A 21,245-nucleotide genomic window follows, 5' to 3' on the forward strand; every position below is an offset into this window, starting at 1 on the left:
TTTTGTTTGAAAAATTAAATTTATTTTTCTAGTTTTTTTTTGGAAGGATGAAGTGATTCATCAAAGTATTTGAGCATAGATTTCGAAAGATGAACAGTTAAACTTCAATTTAAGACCCAAAACGTTAAGATTCATGGATTAATCACGATATAATTACATCGTGGAATGTTTTTTATTCATTTTTCGAAAATTGAGTTAAAGATTTGTACAAAGGTTAACCAATTTTTGTAATATATGAGTGTAATATATGATGTTAAAAAAAGTTTCTAAAATGATTGTTTTATTAGCATTAATAAATAAAAGTAGGAGCGATAATTTTTTTGTGAGGAAGCTCTTTGCCAATGTATTTGCAGCGGTTTAACAATTCAACAACAAAAATGTATCTGGAAGTAAAGTTTTCTTTAACGAACTCGAGGTACCACTAATTCGTCGTTTTACTCACGCTAAAAAGGAAGTACCTGAACTGCGTTCTTCTTGTCTTTGGTCCTTATAGCTGCATTATAGGATGTGCGCAGACACGAAATATGAAAAAGATTATAGATAAGGGACTGTAGCTAGTATAGTAGTACTCGGGGTTGCTAAAAGTTAATTGTGTAAGTAATTACAACTTTCTTGAAAGACACGCGACAGCTCCATGAATTGATCGAGCATTAAAAAGGTTTAAAACCCCTCTGCTACAGAGATGAAAAAAAATAGAAGAGTGGGAAGATATCACTTCGATTCATAGCTCATTGAGCTCAACAGCGTTTTTTTACAATGGTTATTGAAAGACTTGTCCGGGTCGAAAAAATTGGATCTAAGTAATTAATAGACAGGGGACCTTTGACATTTTCGTCGTGTTAAAACTCCACCTATATTGTTAATGAAATGTAATTGTTTTTTACCACTCCTTGAACCGTTCAGATAACTTACAGATACTTAAATTTTTTATATTTTTTTTATTATACATTTTTTAATTTTTATGTAGGCGATGAAAATCTTTTACAGAATCCAGGCAAATACTTAAGATCATTGTACCCGCTCGATTGACTTACCTGTAACTATAAATCAAGTAACTGACTCATATGCTTTTAATTTATATGGGTCAGATTCAGAATTTTTTAAAGAAACCTGAAATTTTGGTATGTTATAAGTACATTGAAAGAGGGTCCCAAAACCAAAATTTTAGACCCGAAAGTTTTTTTCGAAAATCCCTCATAACTTTTTAAATACTCAACGCAGGACTAAAAATGATATTTTGGCTTCTTCCTTACAACAAAACGAATAAAATGAGACATCTACAGTAAGGATACGAACTACCGTCATCGAGATATCACTGCGCACATCCCAACCCACGCACACACACACATACAGACATGTGTCAGCAATTCGATCTAGTTTAAGAATATATATGTAAAAGTACTCTACGATTATTAGTTATGAAAGTCGAAAATCGGTCCGTCACAAAGCTTCCTCTATGAGGAAGCAAAATTTATGATTGAAACTATTTGTGAACAAATTAGAAATGATTATATTAATATTTCCAAATTATTTTTAAGTTAAAAAAAAGTATGAGGAAGCTACTTGCCAATATATTGGCAGCGGTTTTTTCAAATGTACGCTAAACAGTTTAAAACTGGTCGGTCGCAACTGACCAATTGATGGCCAACTGACTAGAATTAACCAGTACGACTTCTTAATTTTCTACCGGGGGATCGATGTGATTTTTTTCCTCGTCTTGAACCTTGTAAAGACTTCGCATGTACATAATTTTCTGAAAAATTGAATGCGCTTTCAGAATCCGGGCTCGAATTGAAGATTCAACGGTACAATAAAAAGTTATGATTGTTTGAAGAAAAAAAAGTAAAAATTTGTACAAAAAATTGATTTTAGGAATTTATTTCGAACTAATGCAATGAATAACTCAAGATATAAACATGATCAAAGGTGATCATGGGTGTAGAAGTACCTTGAGAAATTTCAACAGATCTTTCCAAACACTTTTTCTAACAAAATGACGTCTATGAAGTAAAATGTTAATAAATGCATGTAATGCACATGTGCATGTTTCAAATACATTTTTCTCAAAAATTTCAACGTTGACCTACATTTTTTTTACTGATTCTTGTTCGGTAGGCTTCAACGCTTCTTTTGGTATATATAACATTAATTTCTTCCATGAAGTCGTTTATCGAAAGAGCCTCCTGAAGGGGACCGAAGTTGTACATCTGTAGTGACTGTGCTCCCAATTTTGGGTGCTTCTCCGCTTCTCCCACTTACTCCCGCTGTGTCGCTCGGCGCTGTAGTGTCGGTTTGAAAGTGCAGTACGATTTGACTGCTCATTTGTGCTTCTATCTTGTGTAGGCTATGGCTTTAGACATGTGTTTTTTACTTTCCATTTCATATATCATAGTATATGCATACACGGAGAAATATGTACACCAGTTAACGCGACGTTAACGGAAAAGCGGCCTCAAAGTCGGACGTGTTTTCCACAATGTTCTTCCAAAGTTTTCCTTACTTATAATTTACATAAATCGGAAGGAAATCTATTCAGGAGTATTGCGTAAGAATTTCATGTTCGGGAAACCATGGAGTCAATACGGAGTTAATACGTCGCCCTGAACGCTTCACAATACGTTCGACGTGCTTGCCTTAAACTCAACGCGCGCGCCCGCCCTCTCGCGTCGCTGCATCGTGTTTTGTAGTGAGAACTGAGAATATTTCTCCGAATAACCAGTACACGAGAAGACGCCGCCGCGTGAACAGCTGAAAATATCGAATCGTTTTCAGCTATGTATGGTAAAGATTAGAAAGTGTACAATTTCCTTATTAAGGGGACCGTAGTTGTACATATGGAGTGACTGTGCCCCCACCACTTTGGGTTGGGACTTAGCTGCTTCTCGCACTTACTCCCGTTGTGTCGCTCGACGCTGTAGCGCCGGTTTGAAAGTGTAGTACGATTTGACTGCTCATCCGTATGCTTCTATCTTGTGTAGGCTATGGCTTTAGACATGTGTTTTTTACTTTCCATTTCATATATCATAGTGTGCAGTGCATAGTCAGTACACGAGAAGAAGCCGCCGTGTGAACAGCTGAAAATATCGAATCGTTTTCAGCTAGTGATTTTCGTTAAAAATTCAATAGTATTCTTAAATAATAAACTATACTGTGTTGTGTTAGTGAGTGCACAGAAAGATGCAGATCAATAACGAAGGCTCAGATCATCTTAACCAACAAAAAATAAAAAGATTGAAAAGATTCCGGAAAAAGGTAGATTGGGAGATCGAAAAAGAACGCCATGAACTTCTCGATCGACTTTATCCCTTGATCGAAAATTGGGAGGGCGACTACGCGGATTTCCTAGACATTTTTCGACGACCAGAAATCCATCGGCTTCTCACGGATTCCATAAATTATTGGGGTAAAGACGAATCTGATAATAGATTAATAGCATTCATCACGTTTGTTATTCGCACCGGCTTCGAGGACGAGCCTTTAGTTGATAAAGAAGGAAAGCCACTGTTGCATCGCACCACTGCAGTGCACATGGCAGCTCGACGCAGAATCGATAGCAGAATGGATAATCAAGAGGATCAGTCAGATATGGTGACCAATAGACTTTTCTCAATATACAACAAATTTAATGTGAATTACATCGACCAACGTGGCCTGTCACATTTTCATGTGGCCTGCTTGGCTGGCTGTGAGGCAGTCGTCGAGAAATTTCTCGAGTTCGGCCAGGATCCCAATTTTCTCTGGCGAGAAAAAGATTATTCGCCTCTGGACTTGGCTCTAGGTAAATGGACGTCTAATATTTGGAGCAACAAGGATATATTTCAATCGCTGTTGGAAAATGGCGCAAATCCAAATATACCCAATGCAGACGGAATGGCACCCCTGCACATTATTAGCGAGGGAATTTGTACTCAACGTACGGGGAAACACATGGTGGAGATGATTTTCGAGTTCTGCCAAGACAAGTATCGTCCAGTGCAGGTCAATGCCAGGAACCGGCGGGGTTTTACACCATTGCACATTTCTCTGTACAGCAAAAACAAGAAGGCGATCGAATTTCTGCTGAAAAATGGCGCCGATCCAAATGCGGTCGATAATAATGGATATACACCTCTACACACTTTTTGCTTCTTAAACGACGATGTTTCCTTGCTGAAGCTATTCTTCGAGATCAACAACGAGCTCCAGCAGACGGTGCATGTCAACGCCGTGGACAATAAGGGACGAACACCTCTTCAATTGGCGGTGGACCGTCTTTTTCCTGATGCGGTCGACATATTCTTGGATCGTGGTGCTGATCTATCCAATTTCGTTAACCCTTTTGATACAATTGTGAAACAAACTATTTTTTATGAATCATTATGTCATTATAAAATTAGAGACGCGTCTAGTATTTTGCTCATCGTTGAAAGTCTAGAGAGAAGAGGATATCATTTGAACCGAAACGACGCCCTAATGGTCATGAAATTTTTTGCTGATTACAAATTGTTCGAAAAATCATCGAATCTTGTTCAACGTTTGCACCCTGAAAAATATTGGTATGATGACGAAAATTTCACTAACATGGCCAAAAAGATTGAGATAAATCCGAGCCTGTCACTCCACGACCTGGTTCGGTTACAACCAAAACAAGCAGCGAAACAGCTGACATTTAAAAACTACTACGAGTTTGCGTGCTCAAAAAAGTTTCGTAGGCTTCTTAAAATGCATAAAAAGGCTTGTACTGTGCATCTGTGCGAAAAACTATCGAAAAAATTTTTTTGGCGATGGGCACTGGATTCTTTTTTAGAATTGACGCATTATCGACTGCCAATTCTTTGCTGTGAAATGATCATCCAGAACCTAGAGAACGAAGACTTATATAATATTTGCTTGGCGGCTACAAGTCACAAAAACAATATGGATAATAGAAAAAGAAAAAAGACCGGTAAAGGCTGTTTTGAAATTTATAAAAGAATCAAGAAATATGATGATTTGTAGTTTATTTGCTCAGCGACTACAAGCCAAAGTCCTGATGTTAATCATACTGGTGTTAATTATATGAACATATCTAGATGTTTGGTGTATCAATTTTTCCATGTTATTCAAATAAATAAACCTATGTTAATTTAAACTTTTTTAATTTTTTAATTTAAAATTTAAAATAATGCCTTTTATAAAGATGTCAAATATTAGAAAAATTCGAAAAAAATTTAGCAAGGAAATAGTTATTGGAAAATCATATTTATTACATGAGCCATAATATTACAACGAAAATTCGTAATACAATGTTTTTTTTTTGTACAGCAGTTGTTTTTACGTATCGAATCGTCTCATTTCATTATAATTACACTTTTCATCATAATCATTATCACTATCAAATCATATCAAAATTTATGTACAAAAATCTTGAAGAAAAGAAAAAATTATGTTACAGAGTTACATTTTTAGCTACATTTATTTTCTAATGGGTCAGGCTAGTGTTGTTAACTCGATGATATAATCAGCCACCTGAATGAAAGTTTTTCGCCGTTAGTACCTGCAAGTAAAATAGTTTAGCAATTAATAAACTTTATAATTAAATAAATTGTAGAAATAAATTATTCAATTAGATATTATTATTATTATCATTAATATTTTATTCTTATTAGTTGACTTTTTTCGTCAGTTAAACTGTAAATGATCATTTGTTGCGAGAAATCAATTTAGTCATTTTACTATAAACACGCGATTGCAACACAACTTTGAGATAAAAGATAATTAGCTGCATCGTAGAATATTAGTGAATAATAGAATAATTTTCAATAAAGCTGCTTGTTTCGGAGGGCACCGAAATCCGCATGAATTAATTGCAATCCAGCAACCATATTGCGGTCAAAAAAACCATCGTGCAGTTTTTTATACGCCAGCCGAGCTTATGTCTATAAGAAAGTAGGAGACGAAGACCAGCAGCAGCAGCAGCAGCAGCAGAGCGAGAGCTTCGCGCAGAGGATGCGAAGCTCCGACGCGGAGAGAAATGCCTCACCCTTCGTTATTAATTCTCCCGGGTGCAGCAGCGGCGACGTTGATGGGCAGAGCGTTGGACGCGGCTACCTGCAAGCGCGCCTCGACCGGCTGCAGTTGCCCATTGACATTGCCGGAAGAAGCCACCGCCGCCACCTCGTTATTAGTTTGGGCATTGTCATAGGCGCGACTGTAGGCCGAGTAGCCGGCGTTGTAAAGGTTGTTGGCGTTGTGGTTGCACTGGCCCGTCAGGCCGTTGTATCCCAAATGATTGGCGTGGCCATTGACGTAGTAGCCGCCGTCGTTATAGAGCGAATTATAGTCGGAATTGCCGTTATACCTATTGTAGTAACTGGGCCTGAAGCCGCCGTAGTAGCCTCCGTAGCTGCCGCCGCCGTAGCCGCTGCCGTAACCCGTGGCTCCGCCGTAACCGTAGCCGCTGCCGTAACCGCCGTTGCCGTAGCCGTAGTTGTTGTTGTAGTTGTTGTTGTAGCCACCTCTCCAGCCGCTCAGCGATGGGAAGCTTCCGGCGCCGAAACCTCCGCGACCGGCCGTGTACCTGCCGAGTTCGAGATAGACAGCAATGATACGAGGCTTCTTTTTCTCACAACGCAGACTCCGTCGTCTTCGCGGTCATTTCGTAATGTCGTATGCACGCGTGTAATTACTATATGCGGCTGCGATGGTTAACGAGCGCCGAACCGCGACTATGATAATGCGCGTTACACCCATCGTGTCAAATTGCGCGCGCAAATACATTTTTCGCCGAGTGAGAGCTGTCGTTTTGCGCCTAACATAATCGGTTGTGCGCGCGTTGCGTCACGAATAGCCAGCTGTACCGAACGAATTAGTAACGTCGTATTAGCACGTGACGCGTCGTTTTAATTTTCGAAATCAATGAGCCGAACCCGAGTGCAATTTGATGTAATATCGGACATGAAAATTATAGTAATCGATACTCCATTTTATTGCAATTATTTCTGCGTGAAATTTTTATTGCACTTTCATTAATTCTAATGCAAAAGTAAATGAAAAAAATTTAGTTCTGTTCCCAATTTAACGTTTGGATACTGATTTATTTTTTGCGTTGATCGTTAAAAAAAAAGTGTATATAAATTCAATCGTCATAATGTTAGCCTCCACCACTAGATGGCGAGTATCTTTATTTGGAAATCTGCAAGAGGCTAAGTAAAAATGATTCTATAAGTGAAGCACAAGTAAAGCAAAATTGAGAAGATTTTCGTGATGTTTTTATGAATTTAATTTATTTCTTTTTTGTGGTAACCGTAGCTCAATTGGCAGACTAAGTGGAAATTAAAATAGCACAAAATACATAATTTATAAGAACTGACGTGTTACATAGAAAAAGACTTAGTGAAGCGTACGCTGAAATTCGATTGTAATAAATCATGCGAATGAAGCTAATAAAACTACTAAGAGTAATATTTTATTTGTTCTAATGCTTTTGTACTTTACCACCATTTAGAGAAATCAAAAATGTTTTAAAGCAAGTTTTATAAGTTAAACTTTTCTCTATTTTCCGTGGTGTACGAGAATTTGACCATTTTTTGAATTATACAATGTTTAATCTATATCGTACTCAAATATGAACTCAAGTGGTAAATTTCCAAAAAATACAGCTTTCAACTAAGTGTACAACTTACCCTTTAATAGCTCCCACGCCTACGCCCAATCCAAAGCCGACTGTGCCGGCAGCGAGAGCCTTCTTCTTCAGCAACAGAATCGTCCTTTTGTTTCTGACTTGAGGCTCGTACTGTTGATTCGCGTCCTCTTGCATCTGAACTTCTTCCAGGTCGCCGAGTTGCTCTTGCGATCGTGCGAGATCGGAGAACACGGCGATCGTCAAGAACAGAACGAGCAGGGACATAACGTGACACTTCATCTGCATAATAATTAAACGTTTTTACTCATGGTATTATGGATGCATGTGTGAGGTAATATAATTTGTTAGTCAAATTCGTAAACTTTTTATTCGTTTGAAAAGTGAATTCATGCAGCAACATTTTTAATTTAATTAACTTCTAGTATGATGTTACGCGCGCGATGTGTCACCCCAAGTTTCGAAGGATAAATTTTTCAATGTACAAAAATTTTTATCCCGTAGGTGAACCATAATTTTTATGTTATCAAACGAATGCGATTGATCGTTGCACAATTAAAGATATTTTCATAAACTGCAGTAGCACTATTTATTTTTTTTTTCAAACGAGCATTGTCGCAAAAATGCATTCGTGATTATAACAACACCATTTGAAGACACACTGACCTTGAAGGGATATTTTTCAATTTTTTTGTCGTACGAACAAAAAAACACTTTAACAAAGTAATTTGTTAAATTTTTTTCACTATATTTATCACTGAACGCGTACGATGAAAATCTCGGCAAAAGAGAAACAACCGTCGAAGTAGTCGCGTTAGTAGACCAATTCGTGAGATGAACTCCGAGAGCTTAACTGGACAATTCGGTCAGGATGAGCCGGTACTTATATACTACACGCACTCGTACTACGTCTCTCCCACTCAAAGGCCACGAAAATAAAAGAAGCTGCTATTCCCTCTATCGCTGCCCGCGCGAGTACGTAGATTTCTCGTTACAACGCGGGGACATGTATATTATGACAATACGTACTTCCTTTTTTTGTGCGCGCGCGGCTACCGAGATTCCGCAAGCCAATTTCAGCTTAAGGGACCGCCGCCGCCGCGCATAGCTTTATACATATTCATTCCGCGGACGACACTCCTTCGAAAATACTTACTCCTCTCTTTTCATTCAGAGCCGCGGCGCACGAGAACACACACAGACACACACACACCTGCGTGCGTAAAGTGCGTAAGAGACTTTGCACTTTGCCTCCTGTCGTGTGACAGCTCATTGAATAAGTGTGCGTGCGTGTGTATGTATTATTGCTTTAAAAAAAAAAAAAAAAGAAAATCTCGCGACGCGGCCCACTTACTCAATACGGGATGTATACCTTTAACAATGTATCGATGACACGTCATACCGCTCACCTACTTAACACCTTCATCATCGATAATGTAACACTTGAAAAATACATATAAATACAATACTTAAGTATTGTTACTACACATTACATCTTGTGTTCTTTCCGAGAAGCGGAGAAAATCGCACATAAACTTTTTTTTCTGCGGTGCGCCGCGCGCGCGCGTACCTATATTCCTTTATTGACGTAAGGCCTAGAGAGAGTCGATCCGTGAGACGACGCTCAAATAAAGAGATTCTGCGCGCCTATCGTCGTCGTCGCCTTATCTCCTGGAATTCAGCCGCGCATGTTGCAGTCGCGCGCACGTGTGACAGTTTTTATACAACGGCAAAAAGGAAGAAATAACACACGAGGCAAACTGGTATCGCTTCAATTGGCAAATTTTGCGCGCGCCCGGGCTCCGAGAATTTTTGTCGAGCGCCCGCAATTTGTAAGGAAGCTACACACGTGTAAAAAGGAGAGAACAAAAAACGGAAGACGCTCCTGTCGCTCTGCGGCAATTAGGAAATTGCAAAATTCGCCACCTTTTTTTTTTATGCGTTTCGCCTCCTGCAGATATAATCGACTTCACTTTATGTTCTCTGAAAAATATTACAGTATTAAATAATTTCATCTTATAATTACGTTTGAGTATTATTAGAAGTATAAAAAAGTGGATGAGCAAAATTGTCACCAATGTTTTTCACGTAATTGTTAAATTTTTTATTAATTTATTGATAATTTTAAAATACATATTATTTTTTACAGTAAAAAGAGGGTAGTTCATCCACTCGATCAATTTGAATTAAAATAATTATATTTCAAATGCGTGGAAACCTGATTTTTTGGTATTTTAATGTGTTATAAAATAAAAAATTATTGTAATGGGGTTGAAAAGTGAAAGAAATACAAAAACGTATAATCGATTGACAAAAGCTTAAACAAATGTGTAATATCGCTTTCTGAAGTAATTTTTATTTACTGATAAATCAAGTTACCAATCAGATAAGAGATTCTCTTATCTTAGTCAATGTTGGTATTGCTTTTTATAACTAAATACAAAGCTCAGAGTGATAGTTGAAAATGTCAACACTAGTTATGTCTTCCTTACATAACGAAAAAATCATGGGAAGCAAATTTTTCAGGAAATTGTATCATGTATGAATTTAGATCACCTATATGTCTATATTTTCATTGTTTAACTTTTAAATTATTCATTTTGTAAATTTACAAGTAAATTTTATAGAATAAGACTTTAGCACAATAAATATGAAATGAGAATCCTGATAATCTTTCTTCATACTTCCACTAGGAATCTCTCACCATCGTTCAAATGGATTGTTTTGAAATTTTAAAAATGGCGCAAATTTTATTACTCAATTATTTAGAAAAAAATGTATTTCTTTGTATGCCAATAAATATAGAAAAAAACTCTTTTCAAAGGTAAATGCTTTGTATTTGTTCAAGGCGTGGCTAGTGCAATTTTCTTACAAAAAGAAAAATCTGTGGCTCAAAGTTCAGTATGCTGCCTGCATTGAAAGAAGAATAAAATATCAAATTACGCTCATTCGTGTAGTTCTTTTTATGTTTTATTTTACATGTTAACATGAATATTTTAGTTACATTTTTATTACATTTTATTTTCAGCAAAGATTGACAATATTGTGGAATTAATTGTTATATCGATACTTCACTGCAGTGCCGATTAACAGAATAAATTTATAATTATAAAAAATTCAAATTTCATTTTGTCAGCATGTTTTTTTACGGCAACAAATTAATGTATAAATTAAAATGTACGTAAATTGCTCTATTGAAGTAATAGTTGTATTCACTTACAAAGATAGACAGGTCAACCTTTAAACCTTCCAATGTGTAGAATGTAAGAGACCTGATAATTACATTCATTCAAGTATTTATTAAAAAATTATACAAATTTATTAATGTTTGAATTTCTCTTCAATCAATAAACAACATTATTATAATCTTCATTTTTATATAAATTTCATATTAATAAAAATTTCCGTTTGATTAATTATTTTGCATTCAAAACATTAATATAAAATATTATACATTTTTACGATGGAAAAATATTCCATTAGTTTTAAATGTAATAAAAAAAATGGACATGTAATATCATTGAATTAAATTTTCCGTAAAAGAGAATATTATTTAGTTGTTTTCATAATTAATCAAATTTGATAAATAATTGAGAGATGATATGAACAACGCGAAACTGTAACATCATTTTGAACTATCTTAAGTATTAATAGGAAGTTGATCTGAAAAAGTCAATGCAAATAATTATCCTATAAAATTACCGGAAACCTAAGCAAAATATTTACGTTTAATCTATTTTCGAGCGTCCCTTTAATTTCCGTAATCTAATTCAATGACTTCCATGAATGTGGTCGCGGACAATTTTTTTCAATCCGTTTTATAACATGTGTGGAGAGTGAAAGTACAGAAAGATCATTTGAGAAAGTGATTCTGCGACTAGTGAGATCACTTTTTTCTAGTGATTTTCTATAATTACGCTACATTTGCAGACCTATTTACCCGGAACTTACAATGGCGTTTAAAAACCTGTTTAAGAAGTTAACCAGCATCTCTGGTTTGTATAGTATTAACACAATTTATCGAAAATAAAAGCCTTTAAATATTTTTTAATTTGACTCGAATAATGGTATTGTTTGAAGAAAACATTATAATAATTGTTAAAGTACACATTTAAATTTTATTTTGTATATTATTCTTTACAAGTGGCGCAGTTTTTTTTTTGTAATACCGATTACACGAACCCATGATGAACATGAGAATGGGTATCGGGAAAAGAGGGTTCGAAATCCAAGTGATGATCGAAGGAGTGATGGTCCAAAGAGTGATGATCCAAGGAATGAAGATGATGATCGTGATGCAGTTCATGGTGGAAAACTGGTTCTTCGATTATTTTTGGTTTGTATATTGGGCCCTCGATGTATTCAACGTGACGATGAATCGGTGGCGGGGACAAGTATATCCGGTGAACTTTTGGTCCACTGTGGTAGCCATATTTGTATCTATAACCCACGGTTATCATCGAACATTCAATAATATGATTTTAATGTTTTTCCAATTATAAATAATCTATTTATTTTATTAATATAGTTGACCTCGTTATTCAAAACTGAAACAATTTAATTATTTTTTAACTTTTCTACATTGCGATTAATTTTTTTAATTTCTGATAGCAATTCAACAAATCAAAAATTGCGATTAATTCGTTTGTGCTCGAAACGCGCGTAAAGCAAAGGTAAACAGATGTTGAATGCGAGGATTAAGATTAGCAGTGATCGATCGATTCTGTTTGGCAAACTCACCCTTTAGCCAATCCAACTCCTAGCCCGAGTATTCCTGCACCGGCGATCAATTTTTTTTTCAGTAAAAGCGTTCGTTTTGACCTAGCGTGTGGCTCATCTCCATCCTCTTCGTTGAGCGTCAATTGCGTTTGCTGCTGTTCTGGCAATTGATCGGCGTACGTACAAACGACTACGCAACCGATTAATGCCAGAAATAATACACTTAAGCACTGCATCTGTTTTTGGCAGAAATTTTTTTGTCAATTCAATAAATTGAACTATGAACGTGTGTTTAAATAAAAAAAATATTTTAGGCTAATTTTTATCCACGCAGACTCGATTAATTTTAATCATGATTCAAACCATAAATAAATTGATTCATAATCTTTGAACTTAGTCTATATAATTGTTTGTAATTTGCGCTCTTTGCTGCCTAACTGTCTGATTATCCAATTATGCTCGTGAGAATTCTCTTTTTTCAGTGTTTATTTTTTTTCATTGTCTTCAAGTGTTGTAATTATTTCTCACAAATGAATACAATACCCATAACGACAGTTGATAATGGTAAAACTAGTTATGTCTTTCGTGCGCAACGAGAAAAGTTACGCGAGGCAAATTTTACCGGGAGTGTCTCTCCACGCGTAAATATAGATGACCTATATGCTTTTGCTACTAATTGTCTTTTAAATCATTCATTCAGGAAGTATAAAAGTAAATTTTACGAGGCGAGATGTCAGCGCAATAAGAAATTTGATCGAGAATAATAATAGAACTTTTTGCAATTTAATTCCTATCGAGTTCAAAATATATGTTGCATCGATTTGATTTTTCTTGTATTATTTATAATCTAATTTAACGGTCTGAACTCAACAAAAAAATTATTCATAGTATTGATTTCTATATGAATTGTTCAAACCAGAATAATTCATTTTAATTATAAACACAAAAGCTCGGTGAAGCTTTTTTTTCAATTTTCAATCAATTCTAAATTAACATTTGAAGATACACAGCTCTTTAATTTTCGTAGAGTCATTGATAATAAAAAAAAACAAATCACTCTCCGTCCTCAAGTTCCAATTTATAAAAATGTATACACTTTAATGTTATTATAAGAGGCAAAAAAGGCATTCAAAATTTCGGATAAAATTAGAACACAACTTGATCGAGCACATTATCACAAGAATAGTCGCGTGGTAGTGTTATTGAACTTGACGAAGCTATACAAATTACTACCGACAATCGAACGCACATTCACTGCTCTATCTCACCTTCGTATCAAAAGAGTCTCTTTTAACGTTGAAAAATCGAAAAAATAAATAAAACAAATGATTCGTACGCAGGTAACTTTGACGCTTAGCCGCGATATCGAACCACCCACTGCAATTTATAGCGGCGCGACAGGTTCATTTATAATCGGAGCGGTTCCAAGTGAAATGCTCGTCGATTCGAATGCACGCGCACACACGCGGCTGCATCACGCGAAAAACGGGGGATACATTAAATACGGCGTGCCTATACACAGTGTTGTACACGGCACGCGCGGGGTATTACGCACACGCGGCGCGCGGAGGATAGCTTTTACCTCTGCGTTGCGGCATCGTCGCGGTGTCGACTCTATCGCGTATATACCCGAATCTTTGCTTGCCGGTCATGTCCCGCGCGGACTGTTTGTCGATTCCAAATGAGATTCTTCGTTGTACAAAGTTCGCCCGCGCAATGTTGCGTTTCGATGATGCTGCTGCTGCTGCCCATCGGTTTTGGCATTGCGTCGCGCGAGAAATCGTTCTTATTTATTTATTTATTTTTTTTAAGAGTTTTCTGCGAGCGCGTCGCGTTGCTAACCGAGGGGGTTCATTGAGTATTAATTGTGTATTCGTAAGATTGATTTGAAAATTGAAACTAATAGAGCTTTCACTTTTTTCGATAAAAGTTTGACATTGTATCAGCTTTCAAAAAAATTGGTGGAAAAGATGCTTTATGATCTAAGTATAAAAACTTGGTTCCGCGAGGTTGAATGTGAAAAAATAAAAATAATGAAATTGTTTAAAAATAAAAATAACGTTTTTTTTTTTATTTAAAATATAAAAAGGTGAGCTATGGTATAAACAGTCGAGAAAATTTAACACAAAATACTGTGCCAACTATTACTTTAATCTCTTAATAACAATGTACAAAATCAGTTTCTTAGTCTAATCGCTTTGGCAAGTCTTGGTTGGATAACTCTAGTAGGAGCTGAAACGGAAAAACAGTCGAGTTAATTTCATGGGATCGATCAATGCATAATCCGATAAATTTTCGGCAACGAAATATTCGATTTACTCACTAAGGAGATCCGTAAGGAGATCCGTATCCTGCACCAGCACCAGCGTATGCTTGATGACCAGCTGGAGCACCGCCGCCGAGTCCTCCGGCCAAACCAGCCAATCTGTGAGTGAAAGAAAATCAAAGGATTAATTTCGTTTATTTTTTTTTTTCGTAATTTTATAACGAATAATCCCGAGCTAAAGCGCGACAACTTCGTCAAGAGTATTAAAGTCGCGACTCGCGCGTATACACGAGTTCGGCAAACAAAAACTCGCTTGAAAAATAGCGAAAGTATAAACGTAGCAGCAGCAGCAGCAGTAGTAGTAGGGGAGCTTACTTTTTGCCCTTGATAAGGCCGAGTCCTAGACCGACGGCACCGCCGGCCAGCAGAGCCTTCTTAGCGATAATCTTCTTTACGATGAACCTCTTTTGACGCGAGTGCAGAGCCGTGCTGCTGGCTTCCGCCGATGCAGCATCCTCGAGCTCGAGCGGCTCGAGCGCGGCATAAGCCACGGTCACCAGCAGGGCAACGAAGATCCAAAGTTTCAGATACATCTGTAAAAAGTTATGAAATAAACGTCGAGGGATATTAGATACGGACAGGAAAAAAATAACAAAAAATTGCGCTGTTGCGACGCGAAATAACAATGTTACGAAATTACTTGAACTTCAACCGTATCCTAATAAAACTTATAGAAATCACCTATTATAGGTATATGTAACAAACATGCAATGCGCTTTGCTGCACGCGATATGAGCATTATCTAGATCTAATGCTTAGAATTCAAATGATTTCCGAACAAATTAAAAGAGAGAGAGAGAGAAAGAACAATTTAAATAATGCAAATAGCCGCTAGAGTTTCACTTTTTACAGCTCATCGCCGCGCGCGTGCGTTCCGTTCGTTATATAAGGAGGATAGGCTTTTCGTTAACGAGAGTATGTGCGTGTGGTATATCATATCTCAATGAACCCGACTTATATTTTCGTAAAGAGAGAGAAAGAGAGACGCCTTTGTAAATACTATATATACACTAGAGCTGAACTTTGTCTTTGCCCGAGCGCCGCCGCCGCCGCGAATTTTTTCTTCCTCTTTTAAATACATCCGCGTAAAAAACCCGTACTACGGGTAGTATTCTTTTGATACGTTACTGACACTGTACTCTCTCGCACATATATACGCGGAGTTTCGCAATTGCGAATATAGCATCTACTCTATACGTGACGCACCGACACAGGCTCACGAGCCGAGAGAGAGAGAGAGAGAGACACTTATGTACGTGCGTGCCGTGCGTACTGTGTGCGAGTTGTGGAACTCGTCTTTGTTGACAATGTGTGTTTTGGTTAATACTTTCTACGACGACGACGACGACGACGTTGCTTCATTGCTTGGAATTAAAGCGGTCAACTTGGACGATTTATCACCCGTTGCCAATATGCGCGCGCGACGATTGACTTAGACCATATGTAATTAACGATAAAGAAAAATGTATTAATTCGTTTACGGTGCGTCGTGTATGAAAATGTGTGGTGTGTTTGTACACAAATAGCGATTGGAGCTGGCTTTACATAGTTAACGTGCTTACTTTGCTGTAATAACTTCTTTTGCAAGAAAAAAAAAACAGATTTAGTTTTCTTATCGATACCTCTGAAGAACGGCGGAAAATAGAATGTACAATTATATGAGGTCTTTGGAGGAATACGCGTCTATTTGTGGCAGTCGGTCGATAATCGATTGTTATTTAAAATAAGCAAGCAGATCGATTTTTTAAGGAAAATATAACATTTCTTCTAACGAACACAATTTTTCCGATGTTAAGTAAGGGAAGATGAAGAAGAAATTGTAAATTATGTTCAAAATTCATAAGAATACTTTCAAGATTATAATACCTTGTGTGACGCTAGTATAAAAAAATTATCTTTGAATTTCTACCCCGTTTTTTAAATATTCTGCACTCTATTAACTTCACGAAACTTTCTTACATAAATAATAATAGCTTAACTTTTTAAGACTCCCTCACATAAAAAACTTGACCTTTCTCCTTAATTGCCATAAAAATTAAAACTATTTCAACTAACGAATCAAAGTTCGAAAAGTAAGACGAAATGCTTGGATGGAAGTAGCGCATCACAGTGTATTCAACTTAAAAAAATATAAAATTTCAAAGCACTTAGAATTAAAATAGTATAAAGCTTATATTGAATTAAAAAAAAATGTAAAACAATCATTCGATGAATGAAAAAAGCCAGCCGGGCCAATATTTTTAACAAAGCCAGTCACGAGTGCATTTACTATACAAAGCGACAGATCCTTTTTGCACTTTTATTTGATAACTAACTGTCGAAACTTTCAGTAGTTGAGTTTAAAAAAATTAACCAAGCAGAAGTGCGCAAAATATTGTATAAAAATTCGTTACTTCGAGCAAAAAATAGTCAAACAGAAATAACGATTATATCTTATTACACCGCGCAAAACTCGAGGAAACAGAAGACGAGAAGAGGAGAGCGTGTGGCGTACGAACCTTTTCGATACCGTCGTTCGATCACTATACGTCAGTGCGAGGCTTCACGTGCGCTTTTATAAGATTTTAAACGTTAACATCGTTATACCGGTGCGCCTTCTCTCCCTGGTCTCCTTTTTTTCTTTCTCTTTCTATTTTATTTTTTTTCTTTCCTTTTTTTTTCGCAATATTACCTCATCACCCATCATCGTCGTAGCGAAGAAGACGCGCGCAAAGTGGTGTAGTGGGATGCTGCGCGGCGCGGCGCTGCTGCGTGAGCGCGAGAAACGCAAGGTCAAGCTCGTGGCGGTGCGGGGCACTCGAAATTCCTCGCGCCTAAAAACTTACCGAATTTCGAGAAAGAGTATAGACGAGGATACGGACATCTTCTTGTTATTACTTTCAAATATTAAATATATTTTTTTCCGTCTTTTTCTACTAAATAACACTCGACCTGTACGATGTATTATTCGCTCGAAGGCAATTCAATGACAAATAGATCAATGGACTTACAGTTATTAATTCAATATTTAAAACTCAACGAGTCAACGACTTGTTTATCTTTTTTCGTTGCAAATATCCGCCTTTCCCAGGATTTAGTCATTCGGGAAAAATTTAACACTCATGACTATACACATACCTGTTGTGTCTTTATTCGTATATGATTTTTGAGTTGCGCACGTACGCGCAAATACAATACGCATTGAAATCATTTGGACGTATTATATCACAGGCTCGTGGATATGATTCTTTTTCTAATAAATATTAACAAGACGACCAAAATAGATTTTCTTATCATAGTTTATTTGCGTGTGCGATTTTTTTAACAATGCATCAAGGAAATGACATCGGATCCTTTTTAGATAAAAATGCGCTACAGAGTTTATTTTAAATTTAGGAATTTTGTTTTTTATGTTAGGATGAATCGAGAGCCTGAAAATAATCGTGACAAAGCGGTATGCGTCGCGATGTATCTGTTACAAGCCAAATAAACGTTATGTAAGGATGAATTTGAGGAATTTTTGACCTCATAAATATGCAAAAGTTAAATAACTTCTATATAAATTATCCTGTTTATTATCTAAATCGACAAATCGTTTACGTAAAAATCTTCTCGCCTCGTATCTACACCACAGAGTACCGTATTATTTTGTTTATTTCGAGGAATCGAATAAAACCGCGCTAAATTTGCCTATTATAGTATTCCTGATCCCAATAGATGCGCTGCTCGGACGGCTTGGCGGTCTGCACGGTGAAGTAAGGCGGATACAGGGGCCGGTATCCTCCGAGCTTTTTTTCGTCCACGTCCAATTCGCCGTTACTGTTGGCCGCGGCGATTTGACTGGAACGAGAGCAGGAAAAAATGAAACAACAAAAAAAAAATTGGCATTCAGTTTAATTAAAATGTATCTTCGATAATTATGCGCATTCGTCGGCTTTCATTTGTAGCATTTTTTGATGGACGAACTGTTTCAAAGTTCTCATCAAAAAGACAGACTACTCGAGAAGCTTCGCGAAATAGTAAAAATCCAACGATATGAATTCTGGAACGAGAGATACATTGCAAATGAATTATTCCATTCAAGAAATCATCCACATACGAGAACGTAGAATTTCAGTTGCCTTGAAAATTTCTCATTTATCCTATAATATGACTTTTTCAAACACGAGCGAGTAGATCGGTTTTTGCATAAAAGAGTGAAAATAAGTTGCCTCTTCACTTTTTTTTTTATACGAAAAAAGTATTTCTGTCGCATTGTGCACGAGCAGCGCATATATTGATTTTATTTGCGGCCGAATGTCAACGATTTTCTCACCTTAAGATACTTCCAAGAACTATTACTTAATATATGCATAATCGCGCTCGGCCGAAGAAACGTGGAAGTTCGGTTGACTATATACAATGCCGCTTTTTTTTTAATGTATAACGAACGGAGCAAATAGTCGAAACGTTATTAAAGTTTTCGCGCCGCTGCATAAAAATCATATTATAATGCAAATGTACCGCCTTCGTCGGTCATTTACTGGACTATTTTTCGTCGTAATTGATTCGGTCGCTTAAAAATCTCGGTATAGTTTTGATTATCGAGGAGATTATTTTACGCTTGAAAATTAAATCGACGCACCTTAGAATCGAGAAGTCGACGGTGGGTAGTCTGTCGTTTTTCGCATCTTGAATGAGAGCGGCTCCGGACACGAAGATTTGTAGCGTACTCACGAGACACGCGATTATCAACAAACATTTCTGTAATCATTAGAAAAAAGAAATAAACATAATTAAATTTTGATTCTTCGTGTCTAAACTCGTACCATTTTTGAGCAGTGTATGGGAACTCTTTCTTCTTCTTCTTCTTCGGCACTACAATCTTTACTCCTTGAGCACACCGAGTCTTTGAAAAAAGTAACTCACGCGCCACGATATACACTTTGACTACATTAAGAGGAAAAAGCCATTGAAACTTATTTATATACGCATTTCAATTTTTCTCAAGCTCCGCCCAAGAGGCACAGCGTGTTTTCCCTGGGATATTTCGTGTATACCCGTCAGAGGTGTACCTGGAGATAAAATACATTTTTTTTAACAGGAAGTAAATATGTACTCTGAGTAAAAGCGCGACGACCATCCGCGCGAACTTGTATCGTCGGCGCGGTGGTCAATGTACCCAACACAATGATCTAACGCGTCTTTTGTCGCGCGTGTGCGATTTTTCCAATTTCAAACGAATTACTAATCCTTCGAAAAACGATTGCACGATTACGACGCTTGACGCGCGCGTGTGTCAAGGCCAGTGAACCGGTGTGAATATCAATGAGCGCGCGCGCCGCTTCGTTGAGGCATTGCAAAAAAAAAAAAAAGGAATTGCTTAAAACGTTATGGATTTTTAATGCGCGCGATAGGAGGTAGGTCGTGGAATCGCCTATTTAACATAAATTTTCTTCTTTTTTTTTGCAAACAACGCGCCGCTCGAGCCGCTAAAACGTTAGAGCAGCGTTCTGCCAAAACGATTGCGCGAACTTTTAGAAATTCAATGTTTCCATATCGTACGCGCGATAATTAGAATTTAGTCATTTATTTTTTTTTCATGCCATCGTTATATTCCGACCATGAATCAACCGCACCTTTGTGTATGGCGCACGCGTATAATAAAGCACAGTAAAATTTTATAGAGTCTCGTGGCGCGCAGGACTTTTACTTTCAATATCACTCTTTTTTTTTTTCTTTTTTGCTGACGTTCACGGTTGAGCATTCGTTTTTCAAAATGAGACTGCGTTAATAAGGTGCGTAAACATCGTCGCGCATATGGGTATAGACGTCGTTGCTTCCCCAAATATTTGTCAGAAACCGCGAGCGTGCGTGTTAAGGTATAGACGAGGCATTGTGTAAGAATATAATACTGTTTGCAAAACGCGCGTGCGAAAATGACACGCCGAACTGCAAAGCACGAGTACCCTTCGAGGATTACTTAATTTATTTATGAATTTGGTATTTTTAACCTTTCCCCCCCTCGTCTGCGCGTAGTAGATAGTAAATGAATAATTTCAGCACGATTGTTTTCGTTGCGTGGTGTACTTTCTGCGTCGCGAGAATGTCATCTTTCTTCATTTCTCTTTGTAGCTCGAGCGCGCGCGCGAAAGTCGGAAACAATTTCCATTCATTCGCCGCGGTCGTGCCATTAAAAATTTTAAGAATACCTACATCGGTCTTTATTATACCATTGACTCGTGTGGATGTACTTTCAAGTGTTAATTAGCTCTTTATTATTACACGCGTACACGAGTAGCATCCATACGCGATGCGGTCGATTTATATTTCATTGACTTTTATGGGTAAACTTAATTAAAATCCGCGTCCTTGTAAAATATTTTCTTTTTTTCAAAATCTAATTCGAACTGGATCGTCGTTGCTTTTGCAAGTCACAGGGAATGAGAAAGTACACCAGAGGCGATGAGTAAAAAAACAAAGTCCTGCTTTTAATTACGCTCCATTATCATTGTAATGTAGCATTTTATAATTAAATCAGCCTTTCGCGCGAGTTAACCACATCCTGCCGGTGCAAAAGTTAAAGGTAATCCGAAACCCTATGTATATACTTCTACCGACTGAAGTAATTTTTGTAAGTAT

General features: G+C 37.1%; 3 protein-coding genes across 5 annotated transcripts; all 3 read right to left on the reverse strand.

Annotated features, from left to right (window-relative positions):
- Positions 1–5,215: 5,215 nt before the first annotated feature.
- LOC106658160 (heterogeneous nuclear ribonucleoprotein A3 homolog 2-like) lies at positions 5,216–8,435 on the reverse strand. The gene is made up of 4 exons (XM_014379991.2): positions 8,267–8,435; positions 7,644–7,882; positions 6,002–6,538; positions 5,216–5,515 (listed from the first exon to the last, which is right to left on the reverse strand). Exons 2-4 carry the CDS (start codon positions 7,880–7,882, stop codon positions 5,509–5,511), a joined length of 783 nt encoding a protein of 260 aa, XP_014235477.1. The 5' UTR covers positions 8,267–8,435; the 3' UTR covers positions 5,216–5,508.
- Positions 8,436–11,772: 3,337 nt separating this feature from the next.
- LOC106658133 (histidine-rich glycoprotein-like) lies at positions 11,773–13,653 on the reverse strand. The gene is made up of 3 exons (XM_014379955.2): positions 13,588–13,653; positions 12,341–12,555; positions 11,773–12,040 (listed from the first exon to the last, which is right to left on the reverse strand). Exons 2-3 carry the CDS (start codon positions 12,553–12,555, stop codon positions 11,773–11,775), a joined length of 483 nt encoding a protein of 160 aa, XP_014235441.1. The 5' UTR covers positions 13,588–13,653.
- Positions 13,654–14,449: 796 nt separating this feature from the next.
- Positions 14,450–17,177, reverse strand: LOC106658162. 3 transcript variants are annotated; one of them, XM_014379993.2, is made up of 4 exons: positions 17,144–17,177; positions 14,961–15,178; positions 14,643–14,744; positions 14,450–14,551 (listed from the first exon to the last, which is right to left on the reverse strand). In XM_014379993.2, exons 2-4 carry the CDS (start codon positions 15,176–15,178, stop codon positions 14,542–14,544), a joined length of 330 nt encoding a protein of 109 aa, XP_014235479.1. In that variant the 5' UTR covers positions 17,144–17,177; the 3' UTR covers positions 14,450–14,541. The 3 variants fall into 3 exon arrangements, with proteins under 3 accessions (XP_014235479.1, XP_023316721.1, XP_023316722.1); XM_023460953.1 differs by lacking the exon at positions 17,144–17,177 and adding an exon at positions 15,778–15,862; XM_023460954.1 differs by lacking the exon at positions 17,144–17,177 and adding an exon at positions 15,668–15,771.
- Between the last annotated feature and the right edge of the window lie 4,068 nt (positions 17,178–21,245).

This window comes from Trichogramma pretiosum, unplaced genomic scaffold, assembly GCF_000599845.2.
Source record: "Trichogramma pretiosum strain Unisexual culture from Peru unplaced genomic scaffold, Tpre_2.0 scaffold56, whole genome shotgun sequence".
Lineage (NCBI taxonomy): Eukaryota > Metazoa > Arthropoda > Insecta > Hymenoptera > Trichogrammatidae > Trichogramma > Trichogramma pretiosum.

Bases quoted from the DNA above. Each gene is read 5' to 3' on its own strand.
- LOC106658160 (XM_014379991.2), bottom strand. From the start codon at position 7,882: ATGAAGTGTCACGTTATGTCCCTGCTCGTTCTGTTCTTGACGATCGCC. The intron at 6,539-7,643 runs GTAAGTTGTACA...CGAACTCGGCAG, and splicing joins GGCGTGGGAGCTATTAAAGG to GTACACGGCCGGTCGCGGAG.
- LOC106658162 (XM_023460953.1), bottom strand. From the start codon at position 15,831: ATGCTATATTCGCAATTGCGAAACTCCGCGTATATATGTGCGAGAGAG. The intron at 15,179-15,777 runs GTCAGTAACGTA...AACTTTTTACAG, and splicing joins TATGTGCGAGAGAGTACAGT to ATGTATCTGAAACTTTGGAT. The intron at 14,745-14,960 runs GTAAGCTCCCCT...TTTCACTCACAG, and splicing joins GGCCTTATCAAGGGCAAAAA to ATTGGCTGGTTTGGCCGGAG.
- LOC106658133 (XM_014379955.2), bottom strand. From the start codon at position 12,555: ATGCAGTGCTTAAGTGTATTATTTCTGGCATTAATCGGTTGCGTAGTC. The intron at 12,041-12,340 runs GTGAGTTTGCCA...CGTGGGTTATAG, and splicing joins GGAGTTGGATTGGCTAAAGG to ATACAAATATGGCTACCACA.